Source organism: Lithobates pipiens, unplaced genomic scaffold (assembly GCF_037356315.1).
Source record: "Lithobates pipiens isolate NorthernLeopardFrog02 unplaced genomic scaffold, aLitPip1_a1.2 Scaffold_13, whole genome shotgun sequence".
Lineage (NCBI taxonomy): Eukaryota > Metazoa > Chordata > Amphibia > Anura > Ranidae > Lithobates > Lithobates pipiens.
The window spans coordinates 484204820-484226169 of record NW_027507718.1 but is presented as its reverse complement, the minus strand read 5'-3'; the positions used below and the strand labels follow the sequence as shown (position 1 = coordinate 484226169).

General features: G+C 43.5%; 1 protein-coding gene across 1 annotated transcript in view; it reads left to right on the top strand.

Moving 5' to 3' along the window:
- PTCD3 (pentatricopeptide repeat domain 3) overlaps positions 1-21350 on the top strand; it is a 141918-nt gene that overhangs the window by 20532 nt on the left and 100036 nt on the right. Inside the window, exons 7-8 of the mRNA XM_077477980.1 lie at positions 2373-2496; positions 3931-4043. Coding sequence (XP_077334106.1) covers positions 2373-2496; positions 3931-4043 — 237 coding nt within the window. The remainder of the gene's footprint in view (positions 1-2372; positions 2497-3930; positions 4044-21350) is intronic.

Sequence of the window (21350 nt, the reverse complement as noted above, 5' to 3'; positions counted from 1 at the left end):
TTTTTCTGCTAACTGTGCTTTCTTCTCCTATCTGCATGTTTACTGCCAGGCCTATGAGCACTAAGGCCCCTTTCACGCTGGGGCAGGAGGTGCGTCGGCGGTGAAGCTCCACTGTTTTTAGTGTCGCTTTACCGTTAGATTTGCGGTGCCATTTGGCCGCTAGCGGTGTGGTTTTACCCCCCCCCCCCCACTAGCGGCCGAGAAAGGGTTAAAAACCACAAATCGCTTTGCTGGTGGTATAGCCGCAGTGCCCCATTGATTTCAACGGACAGGAGTGGTGAAGGTGCAGTATACCCGCCGCTCCAAAGGTGTGTGTGTGTGTGTGTGTATGTATATATGTGTATATATGTGTGTATATGTGTGTGTGTGTGTGTGTGTATATATATATATATATATATATATATATATATATATATATATATATATATATATATATATATATATATTATATTGTTTGTATCATAATCATGTGTGTGGTATTATCATAATATACACTTGTGCTTTACATAGTATAACTTACAGAGATTATCTAAAAGTTTTTAAATAAAAAAAAACTTTATCTAAAACTTATCTTTGCAGTAAGATTTTTCTTTTTTGGAAGAAACATTGAACAGTAAGAAAAGATAATAAAGATCATAAAGATAATCCTCCTTGTGGGTATTGAGCTTGGTAGGCAGTACTAAACCTGTAGCCGACCAAGCCCTCAATTTCACCTCATGTTGCTACCGAAAATAATTTTTGTGAACGGGAATCTTCTTTTCTCTCCATAAATTTTCTTTTCTTATTACATTTCTCGCACGATTCTCCCATCATTGATTAGAATATCGTTAGTTTTTTCCAAAAATTTCCAACATGTCTGATTCCTCAAATTTGATTTCCACACGAAAATCGGCTGTTGTTGCAGCCCCACTAATGGTGCGAAATTCATACGAAAATTCTTAGATATGATTTTCGAAAGAAAATTCTTTCGAAATTCGAACCGTGTATGGCCGCCATTAGACCCCTTTTTTAGAAATTATAATAAAAACTGCCAAAAGCATACTCGCAAACATAAAAGGATAAAACGCATGTCATGTACAACTCGGGTATCGAGGATGACACATCCCTGCGGTTGGAAAGTTGACGCGTTTCAGGAGGCAAGCTCCCTTTCTCAGAGCACTGTGACTATACTTTTGGCATTTTTTAAATACAATTTTGAAGGTGTCTACTAAGGCAGGGTTCTCAAACTGGTGGCCCTCCAGCTGTTGCGAAACTACAAATCCCATAAGGCATTGCCAGGCTGACAGTTACACCCAAGACTCCCTCAAGCAGAGGTATGATGGGACTTGTAGTTCTGCAACAGCTGGAGGACCCCTGGTCTAAGGTAATGCACTAGGCGTTTTGCACCCTCCTTTTTTCTGTTTCCAGTGATTTTGGAGTTTCCCCTCTCAAGGAGAGGGGCATCGCTAAAAATAACCATCTTTTACCACTTGCCTACCAGGCGCGAACACCCCTTTCCTGCCCAGGCCATTTTTCAGCGCTGTCACACTTTGAATGACAATTGCGCGGTCATACAACACTTTACCCAAACAATTTTTTTTATTATTTTCTTCACAAAAATAGAGCTTACTTTTGGTGGTATTTAATCACTGCTGGGTTTTTTATTTTTTTTACTTTTTACAAAAATTTTGAAAAAAATTTTTACTTTTTATTTCTGCCAGTAAATTTTGTAACTAAGTAATTTTTCTCCTTCACTGATGTGTGCTGATAGGCTGAACTGGTGGGCATTGATGAGGCGGCACTTATGGGCACTGATGAGGAGGCACTGATATGCTGCACTGATGGGCACTGTTAGGCGGCAATGGCGGGCACTGATAGGCCGTACAGATGGGCACTGCTGGGAATTGATGGGTGGCACTGGGCGACACTGAAGGGCATTGGACAGCAGTGATGGGCAGCACTGATTGCCAGCACTGACTGGCATCGCTAATGAGCACTGATTTCTGCCACTGGTGGGCACTGTATGCTGGCAATGGTGGGCACTGTATGCTGGCAATGGTGGGCGCTGTATTGTGACACTGTATTTCTTTATTGTAATCGGGGCACTGATGATCAGTGCCCTGATTACATTCCTAGATGTTCCCTGGTGAGGAGAGCCAATTACAGGCATCTCCTTGTTTACATGTGACCGGCTGTGATTGGACGCGGCCCTTTACACATATCGTAGTCGCACCGTGTCCTAGCAACATGGCCGTGAACGCGCCCATTCTGGGACGCCGTCATTTGACGGGTGGGCAGCAACCAGTTAATAGAGCAAGCGCGGAGGCTTGACAGTCTTTAGTGCTAAACCTGTACAACTGTCAGATTTTCACTGGTGGCATTTCTGTTTCAAGTTCCTGATGCCGGAGAACGTCCAGCCACAGATTGAAGGAATCAGCGAGGAAGCCTTGACTGAGCGCATTAAACTCAGAAATATCAAAGCATCCGTGGACTTGTATGATCAACTTCTTCAGGCCGGTAAGTGAATCAGTTAAATGTGTACTTTTTTTGCTTGCCCATGAACATACTAATATCTAGGCTGAATTTTTATTTCATTTTTAGTCTTCATCTGCTAATGAACCAGCGATGTACGAACTGATCGCTGCCATTACTAGAAATTTTTTTTTTTTTTTTTTTTTTTATAAAAATGCCATAAAACTATCCCCTATTTTTGTAGACGCTATAACTTTTACGCAAATCAATAAATGCTTTATTGTGATTTTTACCAAAAATATGTAGAAAAAATATGTGTGTGTCGCTCATTTTTGTTTATAGCGCAAAAAATAAAAACTGCAGAGGTGATCAAATACCGCCAAAAAAGACACCAATTTTGTTTGGGAGTCACATCACACGACCGCGCAATTGTCAGTTAAAGCGACGCAGTGCCAAATCGCAAAAAGGGGCTTGGTCCTTTAGCTGCAAAATGGTCTGGGGCTTAAGTGGTTAAGATAAAGTTGTACAAGTGGGCGGAACTCCACTTTAAGTGGTTAAGGGGCTAAACCTTCCAGAGGTCAAGTGGCTAATAACTGTCAGAAGAGTACACAGGGTCTATCTCCTGAGTTTAATGGAGGAATAGAGGCTTGGGGGAGCATAGAAGAGTATAATTGGATCAGGGGGTGAGCTTTCAAGACTCACTTTGAGGGTAGTAATGATGTCCTCAATATAGTTTAAGCTCCGACAGGGAGCAAACACAGGGTGTGTCTCCTGATTTTTATAGAGAAATTGAAGGGTCAGGAGAGTGTACACAGGATTTTTCTCTTGGCTGTACGTCTCCTGGCTTTAAAGGCTTATAAGAAAAAATAAGTGCACATATTTTTGCAGGAAAAAATGTGCGTTTTTTTTTTTTTTTTTTCCTGCAGGAGCCTGGAAAGCATTGCACCCATGATCAGTGGATCAGGGATGCAATTTCAGAGTTCTGCAGATAAGCCATGAAGCTTATCTTTATACAGATTTTCTGTTAAAAGCTGGAGTGCTTGTGAATGAACTGCCAGAACACTCATCAGCACCCTCGTAGTTTATTCAGAACTACAAGCCATCAGCCGTGGTGGCTGACAGTAGTTGTAGTTCATTCATTCACAGGAAACTGTAAATGAATGACGCGGCCATGTGGGTGGAGCCGTGCTGTTTTTTTTTTTTTTTTAAATTGTGACAGCAGGTCCAGGGAGAACAACCCCTCTCTGCTGTCATATCGAGAAGGGGGGGAAAAAGGGGTAGGGGTGGCAGAAGCTGGAACATGTTACATGTTCCACCCTAAAAATGGGTGGACCATGTAATATGTTCCAAAAGGTGAACTTATCCTTTAACCAAAAAATTTGATGTCCAAAAGAACCAATTGGATTCTGCCAATGCACCCCACAAGGATGATTGGTTGTTATAGAATGCGAGTCTAATGATATTCTTTTATGTTTGTAGGAACACCACCATTTCTAGAGACCACAAATAAACTTCTAGATCTTCTGTGCTTCTACGGTGATAGAGAGCCTGCATCGGAGAGACAGACAAATCCAGATGAGGAGAATGGAAATGTGAGTCACTATTGTATTGTACAAGTGTTTTAAGTGGGGAGGAAACAGAAATGTGAAGAATTTTATATTATCTCTGAAATCAAACCGATGTGAAGGCTGTAATTGGTTAATAGCTTTTCTGTAACCGCCTTTTTTTTTTTTTTTTTTCTCTCCAAAGGATGGTGTTCTGACAGTGATAGATGGTGAATTGTAGTTAAAGCCCACTTTCATACCAGCGGACCGATTGGACCACCTATTATTCTCTGTGGAGCAGCATATGTCAGCGGAAATGTGTCCGCTGACACCCGCCAGCATCCGATCCAGTCCACTAAAAACAGACCGATGGGGATCCGTTCCCCATCCATCGATCGGATGACAGTCCGATGGAAACGGGCAAGCAGTCTGTTTTTAGATTCGACTGCTCCATAGAGAACAGCGGGCTGTGTCTGTGTCCACTCTGCATAGACCTGTGATTCCCCCGCTCAGCAGATGGGATCGTTTGACTGATTCCGCTCTGTCTGAAAGGGGCCTTAATCACACATGACGCAATTATGCTGACCTAACATCAACACTTTGGATCTATTTATAAATGTTTTCACATAATGCTCTCCCTATGTTCCCAATTTTTTCAAAAGGGAAGTCGAAAGCAAAATTGTGAAAGTTGCATGAAAACATTTTATACATAGATGGCTTTATGTGTTTTCTAAAAGTGTTTTGGTTCTGTAATTCGCCTTGATCCATTTGGTTGTTGTGCAAATTGAGATCTTCCCTGTTACCTGCCCTCTGTGTGGCCAGCATAACACTAGACCAGTTAAGACAGAACCAAGGTAATCGCCTAATTTTACAGATGTAGGGGGAGGGGAAAGAAATATGTTTAGAAAATAATTATCTATCCATGTATATTTATTTTCATCATGGCGTTGACAATAAAATGCTCCCGCTTTGGCTTTGATCTATCACCTCTGTAAGACCCCTTTCACACTGGGACGCTTTGCAGGACCTACAGCGGAAAAAATAGCGCCTGTAAAGCACCCTGAAAGAGCTGCTGCTGTCTCTCCAATGTGAAAGCCCTCTGGAGCGGTGCGCTGGCAGGACACTAAAAAAAGTCCTGCTAGCCGCATCTTTGGAGCGGTGAAATCAAGGGGGCAGAGCGGCTATACCGCCAGCATAGTGCTGCTGTAGTAGCGCTTTGCGGTTGTTTTGAACCCTTTCTTGGCCGCTAGCGGGGGTTAAAAAACTAGTGGCAGAATAGCACTGCTAAAACTACGTTTAAAGTGGTGCTAAAAATAACGCCGCTTTACCGCCAACCCCGCCCTAGTGTGAAAGGGGTCTAAGACTCACAAAGAACTTTTTTTTATTTTTGTCCATCCAGTCCTGAGAGTTATACAGCACAGGAGACCTGAATTTTCTCTGCTTCAGGTAAAGTGGGAGTAAACTCCCATGCATGGCTTTTACCTATAGGTAATCCTATAATAAGGTCTACCTTTTTTAGGTACAATAAATATCTCCTAAATGTGCACCACTGTTTAGGAGATATTTACTTTTGATGCAGCTAGTGACTTCATTGGCGCATGCGCTTTGAAGGAACGGCATACCATGCCATTCCTTCAGAGTCCTGTTCCGTAAATGGCGGCTCCCACGTGCAAGCATGGGAGTGATGTCATTGCAGCTCTGGCCACTCACACAGACTCGGAAGGAAGACCGGGTGAAGATGGAAGCGCCCTCAGCAGTGACAGCGCGCCACTGGAGGGCTTTGTTCTAAAGGCAAGTTTCGCATAATGTGCTAGTATGCGATGCATTGCCTTGCAGGATTAAAAAAATAAGTTTACTACCACTTTAAGAAATACAGATCCTGTCCCACCCTCCACACTGTGATTGGACAGTGAAAGGTGAAGCAACGGACTGTTTTTTGGTGAACAAGATGAAATTTGCTCTGGGTGGACCTGTTGGGCCCCTCCCGCCTGACATCCTTCTATTGCATATAATCAAGGAGGGGGGGGGGGGGGGGGCAGGAATGGATACCGATTTTAAAATGGGGCTTTTTTGTAGGTGCTCTAATTAATTCACAAAGCAACTGCTTAGCTCTGTTTATAACTGAAAAGAACATTGCATATGGACAGGGACAATACAGACGTTTCCTAGCCAAGAGTTGGCGGTTATCTTTCAAAGCTAGAGAGTTTCTCATTAATCATGAAGCCATATATATATTCTAGTTTTGAGGAAGGGGATAGTTCTTTTTTTGTTTTAGGAAAATAAATTTATTTGTTTTGCCACAAAGATATTTTATGCTGCTTTTTGCGAAGGTGAATGATTGATTGATTTTATTTATTTATTTTTTTCTTCATGTAAAAGTGTGATTTGTGGGTTTCTCTAATGTAGGCCATACATGGTCGAATTTCAAAATCAGAAATATATATATATATATATATATATATATATATATATATATATATATATATATATATATATATATATATATATAATATAAATTTTTTATTTTTTGTGATCCGATGGTGCCACCATTGATTTTCAAAATTCGGCCGACCAAGCCTTCAATTTCACCTCATGTTGCTAGAGAAAAGAATTTTCGTGGCCGGGAATCTTCTTCTCTCCATAAATTTTTCTTTTCTTATTACATTTCTCGCACGATTCTCCCATCATTAATTAGAAAATCGTTTGTTTTTCAAAAAATTTCCAACATGTCCGATTCCTCAAATTTGATTTCCGCACGAAAATTGTCTGTTGCTGCAGCCCACTAATGGTGCGAAATTGGTACAAAAATTATACAATTTTCGAAAGAAAATTATTTTCAAATTCAAACCGTGTATGGCCGGCAAAAATCTGTGTATCAAGTAGTGGATATTAGTTGCAACAATTTGAACCAGAATAACTAATCTCAGCAACTAAGCATTTATTTAGAAAATTTTATTTAGAACCTGTTTTCAACCAAAAACGTGAAACCATATAATTAGACCTTTTTTTTGTTCTTTTTTTAATTTTTTATTTTTTTAGAGATATTAAAGGTTTGTGTTTGTTTGTTTTTTGGTGTTTTTTGTTTTTTAATAACAAACGCGTCATACTCGCCTGCTTGGTGTAGTGGTTTTGCACAGAGCAGCCCGGATTCTCCTCTTCTCGGGTCTCCCACTGTTGCTTCTGGCCCCTCCCTCCTGCTGAGGCACCAGAGCCAGCAGCTTGCTGTGGGGCCACTGAAGCAGGCTCTCTCCCAAGCCCCTGCTCTGCATGGGCATTTACACAGAAGGCCCCGCCCCTTTTCTCTCTTCATTGGCTTGCTGGCTGAGATTGACAGCAGCGGGAGCCAATCGCTCTTGCTGCTGCTTCAGCCAATGAGGAATAAGAGTCCCTGGAGAGCCGAGGCTCTCGTGCACATTGCTGGATCGCGATGGAGCTCAGGTAAGCATTAGGGGGGCTGTTGCACAAAGGTTTTTATAGAATAAAATGCATGAAGATAACAAACCTTGAGCCTTTTGAAATGCTTTAAGACCCCCGTCAGTTTTTATTCAGTTTTCTTTTTCTTGTGTTTGCTCTATCGGAGAGATTTTCCTTCACTTTCTTCCCCCAAAAACACAATAGGAAATAAATGGACATCTCTTCCAAGCATTGTCCCTGTTGGCAGCACCTGGTTCAGCAAAAGTCCACCCTGCGATTGTTGGCCAAACAGTGACTGTGTTCAGTTGAATGCAGTCACTGTTTGGCAGTTCTCACAGCTGCGGGTTTAGGCTGTCGGAATACATTAGCCAGCAGGGGAAATTCGTCCATCAGCTCTGTGTGGCATGAATCTGTTAGAAATCTATGTGTGGATGACCACCCTTAGAAAGTTGTCTCCAGGATAAGTCTACCCATCCCCCCTATTCCTGTGACAACTCTTATGTTGGATTTCTCAACACTTTCTGTATGAGAGACGATGGCCATCAGGATCACTGGAGATTGTAAATCTTCAGAGGGACACAGATGGCAATAAAAACGGACACCCAGACTCTGTGATTGAACAATGAAAGGAGAAGCTATAGACTGATGAATTTATCTTTCTGTCACTCTGCCTCTCAATATGCTCTTTTCCACTTCAGCAAATCTATAGCCTATACACCAAGGGTGCCCAACCTGCGGCCCAAGACTGCTGTGAATGTGGCCCAACACAAAATCATAAAGTTACTTAAGTTGATCATTTTTTTGGGGGGGGATGTTTGTAAAAATGCCTTTACACTTGGCAAACACATGCAGCCGAATTAAAATTTGACATGGTCTCTTTACTGGAATTTAAAGTGTTACTAAAACCACAAAAGTAAAATCGGTGTGTGTATGCAGGGAAGCATGCTTATTATACTCACTGTGGAACCTAAGGGGTTAATCCTCCGCATTGTATATAATGACTTACCCCCTTAACGACCAGGCCATTTTTTGTGATGGGGCACTGCCTTGCTGCTTCACTGCCCGTTTCCTACTGCGCATACACGAAGTCACTCCACGCTTTGTGAATGGCCCCGTTGTTTTCTGGGACACACACCTGTCCCAGAAGGCAGCAGGGCTGCTCGCCGTAGAGGAGGAAGCGCCGTGGAATAAGAGGCAGATTAGGAAGACTCCCTGGCAACAGGGGTTTCTGGTAAGCTTATTTAGTTTTAATTAGTTAAAAAAAAAAGTTTTTTTTAAGAATATTAATGCAATTTTTTTATTTTAGGGTGGCCCTCCACTTTAAATGAGGGAAGTTTAACCACTTGCACACCAAAATGTATTCCTTTTGATCTAAAGGACAAATTGTTACACTGTTTATACTTTAAGTTTCACTGCTAAAGAATGTTGTGATTCTTGGCAGACTGCCCAGGCTTTTTTTTTCTCTCCTTTTGAAGGCTGTCAGCTTCAGCAGAGCAGAGAGAATTCTCTGCATAGAAAGAATTGGGAAATACTTGTGTCAAGCTTGCGATTAACGATTCTTGACAATCAATTGTGCAGCTCTAACCTGAGTTCATCCTTACTAGGGAGTGTTTTTTTTTTTTTTTTTTTTTTTTTTCTTGGGAGAGTGCATGTGATCAGCACAGGGCTAATCAGCACTGTTCAGACAGAGGATCAGGGGAGAATGGAAGCTCCCCCTACAAGCTTTACTAAGAACTGGTACAAGTCACAAGACTGCTATATACTGCTGATGAGAGAAGGTATTTTATCAGTTCATATTTACTCAAATAATTGCTTTTCCATGTACCGTGGGAGACAAGATACAGTGAATGCAGATTCTGGGTTTAGTAACACTTTAAACCTTATCTTCCCAAAGAAAAATATCCCACTCTTCACAATCGGACCTTATTCATATCATCATTTTTTGCCTGCACTTATGTTTGTGAGCAATTATTTTTAAGGATGAAACACAAAAGGGAAAACTAAAACCAAAATATCTGAGCACCCTGAGAATTCATTGAGAATTGCTACATCCATCGAACCAGATATTGCTGCATTCGTTTTTCAAAAACGGTGTCAAATATTGCACTAGTTTTGTTGCCCTCTTACTTTTGTAATAAAAAATATTACAAAAAAGTTTTTCTCGGGTACATTCTCTATATCCTTGATCATTAACTTGTAATCTGCCCAACCTTTTCTGCTCATCAGCTATCCCTATTGTTAGTGTATTCTATGTGTAGCCCAAGATCATTCTTCTTCTTTCAATGTGGCCTGGGAAGTTCAAATGGTTGGACACCCCTGCTAAACACACTGCAAATTTTTGGATGAACAAGCCAAAATCCACTCTGTAGGTGGCCCCCTCCCACCCAACATCCTTCTTTGGGAAAAAAAAAAAATCAAAAGAGCCAGTTGTAAGTTTTTTAATTTGATCTTTTAATAGTAAATCTATACTTTTATGCCCCATGCACACGAGCGGAATTTGTCGGAAAAAATCTTGGATGGTTTTTCAGACGGAATTCCACTCGAGCTTGGCTTGCATACACACGGTCACACAAGTTCTCTGAACTTTCGTTCGTCAAGAAGATAGTGAAGTACAACACTGCGATGAGCCGATTAAAATAAAGTTCAATGCTTCCGAGCATGCGTCAAATGGTTTCCGAGCATGCGTAGGAATTTTGCACGACGGAATTGCTACAGACTATCGGAATTTCCGATCGTAACTTTTCACGTCGGGGAAAAATGGAGAACCTGCTCTCATTTATTTTTACACACGGTCGGAATTTCCGACCAGAAGCTCACATCGGACTTTTGCTGGCAAGATTTTCCAATCGTGTGTACGGGGCATTATATTTATTAAATGTTTTCAGAAGCGCTACTTGTAATAGATACCACTAAAATTGAAACCACCTGGCTGTAGTTGAATGAGAAATGAAAGGTATAAAAAATGCAAGAGAGAAATATAGAAAGTAGAAGAAGGTAAAGTAGAGAGTTTGAAAGCCCAGGATAAGGGAGAGTCCTATCTACCTCCCTGCCAGATGAACCCGATTGCAATGGAGATTCTCCAACCTGTACAACCACTTTTACCTACAGGTAAGCCTATATATTAAGGCTTACCTGTAGGCGCTGGATATATCTCCTAAACCTCCATGGTTTAGGAGATATTTAGGAAAGACCCGAGTGCTGATGACTATGGCACATGCGCACTTTAGAAAGGGCACATCGTGCCGTTGCTAATAGGGGTCATGCCATGACTGGCAGCTCCCACGCGCATGTGCGGGAGTGACGTTGCGTGACCCCGGCCAGTCACAGAGCCGGAGTTTGCGGCCCCGGAAGGAAGATGGATGCTCCCTGCTAGTGGGGACAGTGGTGACATCGCAGGCTTCAGTTTCAGGTAAGTGACACATAATGGGCTACTATGTGATGCATAGTAGTCCATTATGCTTTATCTTTGCAGGGAAATAAAGAGGACGTAAAACCCACCAGGGTTTACTTCCTATTTGTAAGCATTCAGAGCAAAAGTTATATGTCCACATCAAGTTCTGTCCAAGATATACCAAGGACGCAGATTTTATTACATTTATCAGTGGAGATATTCAGTCTTGCTGTTGGGTATTCCATGTTACAAACATCGTGAATGCGATAATAGAGGGATTCTTTTGATGGTTAGAAAATCTTTTTCCATTTTAAGGCAATCAAACATCTGGTTGCTGATAAGATGTGGATTATTGCTGTTCGGGGTTTTTATTTATTTATTTTTTGACAGGTGACTGGGGAAGAAATGAATACCATTTTAAAACGGAGTATTTTAGGTGTCTTTTTCACTTGACAAAACTGCTCAGCTTATAACTGAAAGGAACATCTCACATGGGCAGGGCAATACATTTTAAAATGACAAGTTTCCCAGCCACAATGTTGTGGTTATCATTCAAAATAAGAGTTTTTTTCATTAATCATAAAACCACACGGTCTAGTTTTGCTGCCAAGCTAATTTCTGCAGAAGATGGATATTTTCTTTTCTTACATCAGGGGACACAGAGCCATAGTAATAACTATAGGTCGACCAATATGGGTTTTTCTCTGGCCGATGCCGATAATTTAGAAATTGCTGCGGCTGATGGCCGATATATGATGCCGATTTTTTTTTTTTTTTTTTTTTTTTTTTATTATTATTTATTTCTTTTTTCCCTTCATCTCATAAAATCTAACAGTTAGACACCTTTCACACTGGAGCATTTTTCATGCGCTTTTGGGCTAAAAATAGCACCTGTAAAGTGCCTGCAAAATGGCTCCCCTGCAGTCTGTGGAAGCCTGAGTGCTTTCACACTGAGGCGATGCGCTGGCAGGACTTTAAAAAAAAAAAAAAAAAAAGTCCTGCAATCAGCATCTTTGGAGTGGTGTATACCGCTCCTCCACCACTCCTGCCCATTGAAATGAATGGGCACCGCTGCCGAAGCGCCTGCAATGCGATTTGGCAGCAGCGCTTCACGGGCACCTTTAACCCCTTCCTCGGCCGCTAGCTGGATTATAAGTGCCCTGCTAGCAGCCGAATAGCGCCGCTAAAATGACGGTAAAGCTCTGCTAAAACTGGCAGCATTTTACCGTCAATGCCTGCCCGCTCCAGTGTGAAAGCAGCCTTAAGTAATACAGAAAATTTCTTACATTTAAACATTTATTAAACAAAACAAACATCCAGTCAGTTCACTTGTATGTATAATTTAGATTTAAAAAAAAATTTTTTTTTTTTTTTTAAATCATTGGTGTATTTTTTCCCTAGGAACTCTGCTAAAAAAATATATATGTTTTGGGGGTTCGAAGTGATTTTCTAGCAGAAAATACAGGATTTTTATTTGTAAGCATCAAGTGTCAGAAAAGATTGTCTTTAAATGCTGAGAACTCTACACACTGAGTTGAATTCATTCAAAAGTGTAAACATTGTATCTCTTTTCTTGGCAGACTGCCCAGAGAGGAGGAAAGTCGCTTCACTGATGTCTTCAGGCAACTTGCATTGACTTCTATTACTGAAGTCATTTGCAAGTCGCGCTGAAGGTATCATCGGCCTTTTTTAACAGCACAATCGGCCGATTACGATTAATTAAAAAACGCCAAATATCGGCCGATATATCGGTAGACCTCTAGTAATAACTATGTGGGTTATATCGGCGTATTAGATGCTGGACACTGGCACGCCCCTTAAGGAGTGAACTTCCCCCATATAACCCCTCCCATTACTGGGAGTCCTCAGTTTTTTCGCCAGTGTCTAGGGTGTTAGGCACGATTAAGGATGTGTTGTACTGAGCTCCACGGGCAGTAATCCTTGATGAGAGCCAGCCATCCTGACCAGATCCGCTCTGATGTCTCCGTAACGGACTAAATGAACGGTACCCGGGCCTCGTCATCCAAAGACGCAAGGTTTTGCTTGCGAATGCTTTTAAAGCTGTGCCCTGGGATCCAGTACTTTTTTGGTAGTGAGGTTAATAAACGTTTACTGGCAGGGTCTTCTCGCAGGTCCAGGATTGTGGGATTACCTGAGTGTACCCCTGTTCCTGAAGATTTCCTTTCAAGGTCTCTGAGCCTACCGTGAAGGACGAAGATTAGTTTTTTTTATCCCTGATAAAACCCTGCAGGAAAGGGTAGGGGAGATTGTCTGCAAGGAATCTCTCCTTCCATGTATTGTTACTTCCTGTGCTCCCAGATTGGTGGTTTTTGATTCCTTGAATGCCAGCCAGCTGCCTCTCTCTCCTTCTTTTATTTTTTCTTATTTTTTTCTTAAAAAAAAAAAAAAAGGGGGGGGGAATTTTTGGGGCAAATTGTGGCCGTTTTACCCGCCGGCCGCCAGGATGCCGGCGCTCAGACTTCACCGTTGAAAGAGGAGGGGGGGGGGGGCATTTTCTCGCAGGCACATGGCTAAATGGTGTCAGATGCCGGCCACACGTGGAGGAAGTAATTTGAGCTACACAGGCAGAGCTGCAGTCTGGCGGTGGAGGGACAGAGCAGAGTGGTTGCTGGTCAGGTTTGGTGACACAGGCATTTCCCTTTTGTTGACAACACTGTACTGTATAGCTAGAACTAATAGCAGTTATTGTATTGTACTATAGCCTAGCAAGTGAAACATTATTTTGCTGGTAGTGCCTCTGCTTTGTACTGTAAGTTATGAGTGACAAAGGGACCAGGAACTCCTCTAAGGGGTTAATGGTGTACAATAAACTAAAAACCCTTCCAAAAGAATGTCTGTCTTCCTCCCCTGAGAGGTAAAGAGAAAAATACGGCTAGTCAGTTGAGCCGTCAAGGCTAGAACACGTCTGTCCCTGTGTATTTCATAGAAACAGGTTTTCTTTCTCGTACATCACAGGACACAGAGACTCAGTAATTACTGATGGGTTATAGGGTATCACTAGGTGATTGGACACTGGCACACCCCAGATAGGAAGTTCAATCTCTCATATAACCCCTCCCCCTACTGGAGATACACCAGTTTTTTTGCCAGTGGCTTAGGTGTTGGTCCCAAGTAAAGATGTGCTGTGCTGAGCTCTGCTGGAATATCCTTACTGGGGCCAGCTATGCAACCGGATCCATTCAAAGTGTCTCTTCCAGCCCGAATTGGATGGTACCCGGGCCTCGCGTCAGAAGTGTTACAGGTAAAACCTAGTTTCTTCACTTTTTTAGAGAGCTGGACCCTGGGACCCAGTATTTTTTTTTTTTTTTTCAGCCATAATACTAGCAGGGTGCTTTACCGGCCCAGAACTGCGGATCCCCCTATTCAAGGGGGCGCCAGTCTCTGAAGGTTTTTTTTCCTAACGGAGCCCACCATGAAGGATGAAGATTGGGTCTGTTATTCAAACCCTGCAGCTGGATAAGGTAAGGGAGACTCCTCAAGAATTTTTCTAATTCTAGTAGGTTTTCTCCTTTTAAGTAAATGTATGCTAGGCCTATAGTCACCAACGGGGGCTGCCAAGAGCACATACCTTTCATGCCTGATCTGTCTGCTTGGTGTCCACGCTCTATGCTCCTCCAGCCATACTCCAGGAAGGATGAGGGTAAGGGTTTTTTTTTCCTTTTGAGATTCTCCCTCCATGTATTAGGGGACTGAGACAGGCCTGGGCAGAGAGTGGTAACATACCACACCACCCCACCTGCCGCCGTCCAGCGCCATTCACCGCCGCCATTACAGTGGCTTCACGTCCACCGGCCCTTGCCTTCCCTCCATGCTTGTCAACAGGGTTAGAGCCTCTGCTAGCACAGGAAACGCTTGTTTTAAAAAAAAAAAAAAAACTAGCAGGGGGGCGGAAGTGGTCGGAGGAGGGGGGGGGGAGCACTAGGCTACACAGGCTTTAAAGTGCACTCTTTTTTTCAGATGCACTCAGCCTATGGAGGGACACAGAGTTGACAGGCGCATGTGAGTGTGGAGGACACAGGCATTCCCAGGCAGCATTTACTTAGGCACCAGACTGAGTCTTGGTAGCAGCGGCAGTTGCTGAACCACAGTGCTCAGCAGTCAGTGCATTTTTCTGTGGTACCTCTATCTTTTGTTGCTTTGCACTATGGGCAGAAGAGGTACAAGTACCCCAAAGAATAGGGGCTCAAAGGGGTCCTCTTCAGGCTCTGAGGACCCCCCTCTGCAGCCCCCCCCCGCAGGACCTGGGGAGGCTGGCCAGGGAGAGCCGTCGGCATCAGGGGCTGCAGCTGCTTCTGTCACTTCAGCCGCTGTATACATTACACGGGAGGTTTTTTTCCTCAATCATAAATGGTTCAGAGGAAAGATTAGTTGCCTTAATCGCATCTTCACTCAGTGGAAGAAAACGCACTAGGCGTCTCTCTGTCACTCAGGACCCTTAGAGTGAGTAACTCTGGCATAAAGGAGCAGAATTCCCCTCAGAGGATTGGGAGAAGACTGATGATTCCACTTCTGAAGAATCTAGTGGAGAAGGGCCCTCTTCAGCTTCTCGGGATGAGAACATGTTGGTGCAAATTCTTGCTGGATTGGTCCTTTCCACATTTAAGTTACCCGTACCTGAGTCAGTTAAAGAACCCACTTCTTCTCTGGGTTCACCGAAACCTCCTCAAACTGCACATACCTTTCCTGTTCATGGCTTACTGGAAAAGCTTATCTATTCTGAGTGGGATCACCCACATAAATATTATTTTTCCTCCTAAAAAGTTTTCTACACTTTATCCTAATGGAGGAAAAATGTACTAAGATGTGGGGTATACTGGCAGTTGACGCCGCCATTTCCTCCGTAAACAAAAGCCTGACTTGCCCTGTTGACAACGCTCAGATGCTTAGGGATCCAACTGATAAGAAAATGCAATTCCTATTAAAAAAAAAAAAGTTTTCTCCTTGGCAGGTTCAGTAGCTCAACCTGCAGTGGCAGCAATTGGAGTCTGTCAATATTTGAGAGACCATGTTAAACAGGTGCTTAAAGCTTTACCTGAACAGCAAGCCCGGGGGTTAGCTTACCTGCCAGCGGCTTTGTGTTTTGCTGTTGATGCTATCAGAGATTCTATCCTTCAGACCTCTCGCCTTACGCTTGAATTGGTACACATGCGTAGAATCTTATGGCTGAAAAATTGGTCAGCTGAATCACCATGTAAGAAACTCCTGGCGGGATTTCCCTTTCGTGGTGCAAAACTGTTTGGAGAGGATTTGGACAATTGTATACAAAGGATAACTAGTGGGAAAAGCAACCTTTTACCAGTCAAGAAAAGGAGTAAATGTCCCTCCTTTTAAATGGGCGCTTTCTCCAGTGCCAGGGTCATCAGTCTCCAGGCAGTCATGACAGCCTCCTCCGTCGGGCTCAAAGGTTAAATCTCAGAGTCAACCCCAGGGACAAAAGAAGTCCTGGGGGAGAAGGTCTTCAAGACAAAATGCTAAGACCTCCTTATGAAGGGGCACCCTCACTCACTCGAGTGGGGGGAAGACTACTCAGGACTCTGGCAGGAGGAATTTCGGGACAAATGGGTGGTCTCCACAATGACTCTAGGTTACAAACTAGAATTACGAGAATTCCCTTCTCGTTTCCTCAGATCAAATGTACCCAGAGAAAAAGAAATCTCTCCTTCTAGCGTTGGAGCGACTATTGTCGCAAAAAGTTATCATGGTAGTTCCCATGCAAGAGCAGGGAATGGGGTTTTATTCAAACCTTTTCACGGTACCAAAGCCAACTGGAGATGTCAGACCCATTCTAGATCTCAAAGATCTAAACTGATTTCTAAAGATATGGTAATTTCGGATGGAGTCGATCCTATCGGAGGAGAACTTTTGGCATCAATAGACATCAAGGATGCGTACCTGCATGTACCTATTTTCACTGCTCATCAAAAATTCCTGCGTTTCGATGTAGAAAAATGCCACTTTCAGTTTGTAGCTCTGCCTTTCGGGCTAGCTACTGCACCTCGGGTGTTTACAAAGATCTTGGCCCTCTGGCCAGATTAAGGGTCCAAGGTATAACAGTAATGGCATACCTAGACGACTTGCTCTTGATAGCCCGCTTGGACCAAAATTTGGTCACCACAATCAACTACCTGGAATGCCTAGGTTGGGTCCTCAACTTAGAGAAGTCTTCTTTAAAACCAGTAAGAAGACTAGAGTATTTTTGTCTGGTCATAGATACAGCCCAGCAGAGGGTATTCCTACCCCAAGCAAAGATCAGTACTATAAGAGAACTGATTCAGGTAGTCAGGGCAAAGAAGGGTCCTTCTATTCGTCTTTGTATGAGGTTGTTGGGGAAGACGATGGCTTCATTCGACGCAGTTCCCTACACTCAGTTTCATTCAAGGCTTCTGCAAAACAGTATCCATCAGCCTGGAACAAGAGGGTTCAGGCGTTAGATTTTCTGATGCATCTGTCTCCTACAACACATTGGAGCCTCAGCTGGTGGTTGATACCCGAAAATCTGCGGAAAGGTAAATCCTTTTTACCAGTTACCTGGACAGTGGTAACAGATGCCAGTCTTTCGGGTTGGGGGGGAGTCCTGGAACAGTCGACTGTCCAAGGGAGATGGTCCAAGACCGAGAGGGCCTTACCCATCAACATTCTGGAGATCCGTGCGGCATATCTAACCCTAAAAGCCTGGACACTCAGGTTGCAGGGTTGCCCTGTCAGGATCCAGTCCAACAATGCAACAGCAGTGGCTTATATCAATCACCAAGGGGGCACCAAGAGTCGTGCAGCTCAGAGAGAAGTAAACCAGATCTTAATCTCTTAATCTGGGCAGAATGACATGTGCCTTGCATATTGGCAGTCTTCATTCCGGGGGTAGAGAACTGGTAGGCGGACTACTTGAACCACCAGCAGTTAGTCCCAGGGGAATGGTCTCTTCACCCTGTCTTCTTGGCCATATGCCAGAGATGGGGGTGTTCCGGATGTAGATCTCTTTGCGTCCAGATTCAACAACTTTGTGTCAAGAACGAGGGATCCTTTTGCATGCGGGACAGATGTGTTGGTAACTCCGTGGCATCAGTTCTCTCTGATTTTATGCATTCCCTCCTATTCTGCTACTGCCAAGACTTCTTTGCAGGATCAGGCAGGAAAAGAAGTCGGTGCTTCTGGTGGCTCCAGCATGGACCAGAAGAGCTTGGTATGCAGAAATAGTGAAGATGGCGGTAGGCTCTCCTTGGACCCTACCGCCCCATCCAGTCCTGCTATCCCAGGGACCAGCATTCCATCCTACCTTACAAATTTTTACTAAATTTTTAACGGTTTGGCTATTGAAACCCACGTTCTGAAGAATCGTGGGCTTTCGGGCCCTGTGATATCTACCTTGATTAATGCAAAAAGCCAGCTTCCAGAATGATTTATCACAGAGTCTGGAAAGCATATGTCTCCTGGTGTGAATCCAGGGGTTGGCACCCCAGAAAATATGTCATAAGCAGAATCCTCGAATTTCTGCAAAATGGGTTAGAGATGAAACTGGCCTTGAGTACCATCAAGGGCCAAGTCTCGGCCTTATCGGTTCTGTTTCAACATCCACTTGCTTCGTATTCTTTGGTTTAAAGCTTTATACAAGGGGTAACTCTCCTTAATCCTCCAGTTAGGGCGCCTCTGAACCCCTGGGATTTGAATTTGGTTCTGTCAGCTTTACCGATGCAGCCTTTTGAACCGATGCATCAAATTCCCTTAGTTCTGTTGACAAGGAAATTCATTTTTCTGGTGGCCATTTCTTTTGCCAGAAGAGTATCAGAATTAGCGGCCCTCTCTTGTAAAGAACCGTATCTGATCATGCACAAGGATAGAGTGGTGTTACGCCCTCATCCTAGTTTTCTACTGAAGGTGATCTCAGGTTTTCATCTAAACCAAGATATTGTTCTGCCTTCCTTTTTTCCAAATCCCTGCTCTATGGAAGTGAAGTCACTACATTCTTAGGCTTTGACTGCTCTCACTACATCCAATCTGGAAGCGACGTTTTGAAAATCGAAGGATGTTTTGTTCGTATTGCCAGAGGGTCCTAAGAGAGGACAGGCAACGTTTGAAATCTACCATTGCTAAATGGATTCGACAAGTAATTGTTCAAGCTTATGGTTTGAAGCAAAAGATTCCGCCTTTTCAAATCAAGGAGCACTCCATTAGGGCTATTAGTGCTTCGTGGGCGGTTCATCACCAGGCCTCCATGGCTCAAATCTGCAAGGCCGCAACCTGGTCATCAGCCCATACATTCACCAAATTTTATCAGGTGGCTGTGAGAAGGCATGAGGATATCGCTTTTGGGTGTAGTGTGCTGCAGGCAGCGGTACAGGGTCCTCAGGTTTGATTACACCCTATGTTGTGTGATTTTTTTTTTTTTTTTTTTTTTCCCCCTCCCCTCCGATATCATTGCTCTGGGACATCCCATCAGTAATTACTGAGTCTCTGTGTTCCATGATGTACGAGAAAGAAAATAGGATTTTTATAACAGCTTACCTGTAAAAATCCTTTTTCTTTTGAGGTACATCATGGGACACAGAGGTCCCTCCCCTCTTCTAATACACTTATATTGCTTTGCTACAAAACTGAGGTATCTCCAGTAGGGGTTATATGGGGGATTGAACTTCCTGTCTAGGGTGTGCAAGTGTCCAATCACCTAGTGATACCCTGTAACCCATCAGTAATTACTGAGTCACTGTGTCCCGTAATGTACCTCCAAAAGAAAAGGATTTTACAGGTAAGCTGTTATAAAAATCCTATTTTTTCTTACCATTTAAAAGATTATTGCTATGTCTCTCCATAGTAGGACTAAACATAGCAGATTCCCATCTAGTCCTATGGGCCCTTTTATTGAGGTGCTGGGGATCAGGTAGATCTTCCCAAATATTGGAAGATACTTATTTTTCCTCTTAGGAGGATCCTAACGGGGAGGGAGTAGCCGCACAAGTCAGGCGTTTGTCTACTCCCTTACTTAACCCTTTTGTTGCCTGTAGCACAGACTCTTGAGGTATCTACCTCCTAATAGGATTCATTTGAGCCTCCCCCACCTGGATATGTTTTTCCTATTCATGCATAACTATGTATTCTGAATGGGAACATTTCTATGAAGGAAATGGGGGCTTTCAGCTATTAATGCTGCAATCGCCTCAGTGAGCAGAGTCTCGCATGTCCAGTGGATAATGCACTGATGTTAAAGGATCCAGCAAGTTAAGGTTGGATTTTCCTTTTAAAGACAAGATATCTTTTGCAGTTCTGGCTGCAACTGGAGTAGCTCAGTCCATTAACCCTTTAACGTCTGCTCCACTATTTTGGTGGAGCACATTTTGAGTCACGCCAATGCATTGGAATATGGACTCCAAGGGGTTAAGGAACAGGTGTGAGATACCTGAAAGTTCTGCCTGATCAGCAGGCTCGGCAAGGGGCTGGTGTATTTGATGCACTGTGTCACAGATGCTACGAAGGACTCAGTCGTTTAAGCCCTATGGCTTATACTTGGACTAATGCAGAGGTCCGTGGCTGAAATATTAATCAGCCGAAGCACCAGGTGAAAACCCTTAGCCAGTCTGTGTCCCTTTCTTGGGTAAGACTATTTAGAATCGATAAGTACATCCAAAAGGGGTAAAGCTCTCTTTACCAATAAAAGGAGGTTCAGACAGTTCTCCTTTTAATAGTGCAGCCTCTCCTATGCCTTAGTTCCCAGGGGCAGCACCAGGATCTTGGGGGCAAAGCCCATAAAGCAGAATGGTAAGGCCTTCTCATGAAGGAGCACCCCCACTTGTTGGGGTGAGGGGAAGGGTCCTGCGATTCTCAACGTCTGGCAGGAACAATGTTAAGAGCAGAGGCATTTTCTTTTCTTGGTTACGTCTAGAGTTTCAAGAGCCCGGATGGCCCAGCCAGCTTTTGATCTGAGGGTCCGGGGTTGGGGATGTGATGTCACTGATTGATCGTCTGTTCCCTGTTATAGGGAAAGATGATCAGTGACAGCCACACTAGGAAGCACGGGGAGAGGTTTGTTTACACATACCTCTCCTCGTTCTTAAGCTCTGTGACCCGATCGCACCCGTGCCATTCTGCCGATGTAAATGTGCAGGAGGCAGTCCTTAAGCGGTTAAGGAGGTCGATAAATTTATGTCAAACAAAGGGTCCGCTAGCAGGCGGAACAGACGCATTAGTCTTCCCAGGGGAGGATCAGTTATCACTGATCTATGCATTCCCTCCAGCTCTGCTACTTCTGCTGCTCCTCAGCAGGATTAAACAGGAACAGAAGGAGGTGATTCTGGTGGCCCTGGCCGGGTTCCAGAAGATCTTAATTTATTGAGATCATAAAGAGTGCAGTAGAAGTCCTTTGGACTTTGCCATTATAGCCAGACCTTCTTGCACAAGGTTCGGTATTTCATTCTACTTTTACGGACAAGGAGTTTAACAGGTTTGACTGTTGAATCCCACTGTATAAAAGATCAGGGGTGATCTCCTTCAGTAGTGTCTACTTTAGACTAATGCCAGGAACCCGGCTTCTAGAATCGCTT